At 49.7% G+C, this 1453-nt stretch overlaps 1 protein-coding gene across 1 annotated transcript in view; it reads right to left on the minus strand.

Annotated features, from left to right (window-relative positions):
• Positions 1 to 314: 314 nt before the first annotated feature.
• ak6 (adenylate kinase 6) overlaps positions 315 to 1453 on the minus strand; it is a 2957-nt gene continuing 1818 nt past the window's right edge. Inside the window, exons 4-5 of the mRNA XM_031879306.1 lie at positions 1127 to 1272; positions 315 to 827 (exon numbers count right to left, since the gene is read on the minus strand). Of these exons, the coding sequence (XP_031735166.1) occupies positions 638 to 827; positions 1127 to 1272 (336 nt within the window). The 3' untranslated portion in view covers positions 315 to 637. The remainder of the gene's footprint in view (positions 828 to 1126; positions 1273 to 1453) is intronic.

The following is a 1453-nucleotide window of genomic DNA, read 5'->3' on the forward strand; positions in this document are numbered from 1 at the left end:
CAGACCGTAAGGCAGGGGATGCTACCTTGTGAGCGACAGGTCGCTGCTGCTACCAGAGCCATACACGGCCTCTCTCACTCCCCCGCATTACTAATGTGGTAAATTCTGTTTACCGCTTGCAAGAAGTCAAGATGGCGCCGACGAAATTGCCAGATTCAAGGCTTCATAACGGCAGTCCAAAAACCAATGGGGGACATCCCGATGACGTCCACTTCTCCTATACGGTCTAACATTAAAATAAAACATACCAGCATTGTTAATGCATCGTACCGAACCCTGCCTGCTGTGTAGTTATCACGAGGACATGACGACAGTAGTGTTTCCCAGTGGTCATTTATTTATAAAAGATGACATGAATGCAGCACTACATGAGAGCTTTGACTCGACACTAGTTTGCAATGGTTCAAAATCATGCAATGGCTAATCAGACAACGGGTTGTCAGAAAGTGCTCGTTAGTGGATTCTATGGACCGTTTGAGAGAGCGGTGACCCAGCAGCACTCCCTGCAGAACCAGAGGCCACTGAAGAAAGCCATCACATCACCACCACTATGAAAATATATGCAGATTGGAAAATAACAATTAAATTGTCCAAATAATATTGGTTGACAGTCCCGCCAGTGGAACCCAGCCGTCTTCTAGTTGTTGTCCTTCATCCACTGCTCGGTCCACTGGACCAGCTGCTCCAGGTTGCGCTCCAGGTCCTCGGGAGTGTCGCTGGGCAGCTGGTGGACGATCTCCTCGCTGTAGGCCTCCATGGCCTCCTCGAAGATGGTCTGGAAGATCTCGCACTGCACGTTGTCCTGCAGCTTCTTCCCCGTGTAGCCCCTGGTGGTTCACACAAGAGGACACGTCAGACTATCGTGTGGTGGGCTAGGCAGGAATTATCAAGCAGTCAAGGTTCCTTCAGTCGTATTGAAATATTGCTAGAAAACCTGAACAGAAACAGCAAAACTCGATAAAACTTCCCTGATTGTGAAACAGATTATTGCGCTCGTGGAGGTTTGCAAAAGTGTTTTAATTGTTCACAAGATGCAAGCCAATAACCTGAAACCGTGCCGCCACTAGTCCGGTGGTCCACGCTCATTCATTCATTCATTGAGGCTCATGCGTGCAGTGGGAGTTACCGGTTCTCCAGCCGCGTGTACAGCTGGGTGTTGTCCGTGCGGAGGACGAAGACGATGTGAAACCAGCGTTCAGGGAACAGGTCGCAGCCGTGGTAGTCCACGATCACCCCGCCTTCTACCATCTTCTCATCCAGCTCATCCACCACCTGCGGGACCAGTGAGTCACAAAGTAAACGCATGAGACATCCACCCGACACCAATTCAATCCGCTCTCGCATACAGCTCAACAGACTGGGGGGAAAGCTTTGCCTTTTCTTTTATCATGTTAAAAAGCAGTTCCCAGTGACGGCAATTAAAGCCCAAGACTTGAGCTAACAGCTAGCACCT

The sequence above is a fragment of the Anarrhichthys ocellatus genome, unplaced genomic scaffold (assembly GCF_004355925.1).
Source record: "Anarrhichthys ocellatus isolate YVR2014 unplaced genomic scaffold, GSC_Weel_1.0 scaffold244, whole genome shotgun sequence".
In the NCBI taxonomy this organism is placed as follows: Eukaryota; Metazoa; Chordata; class Actinopteri; order Perciformes; family Anarhichadidae; genus Anarrhichthys; species Anarrhichthys ocellatus.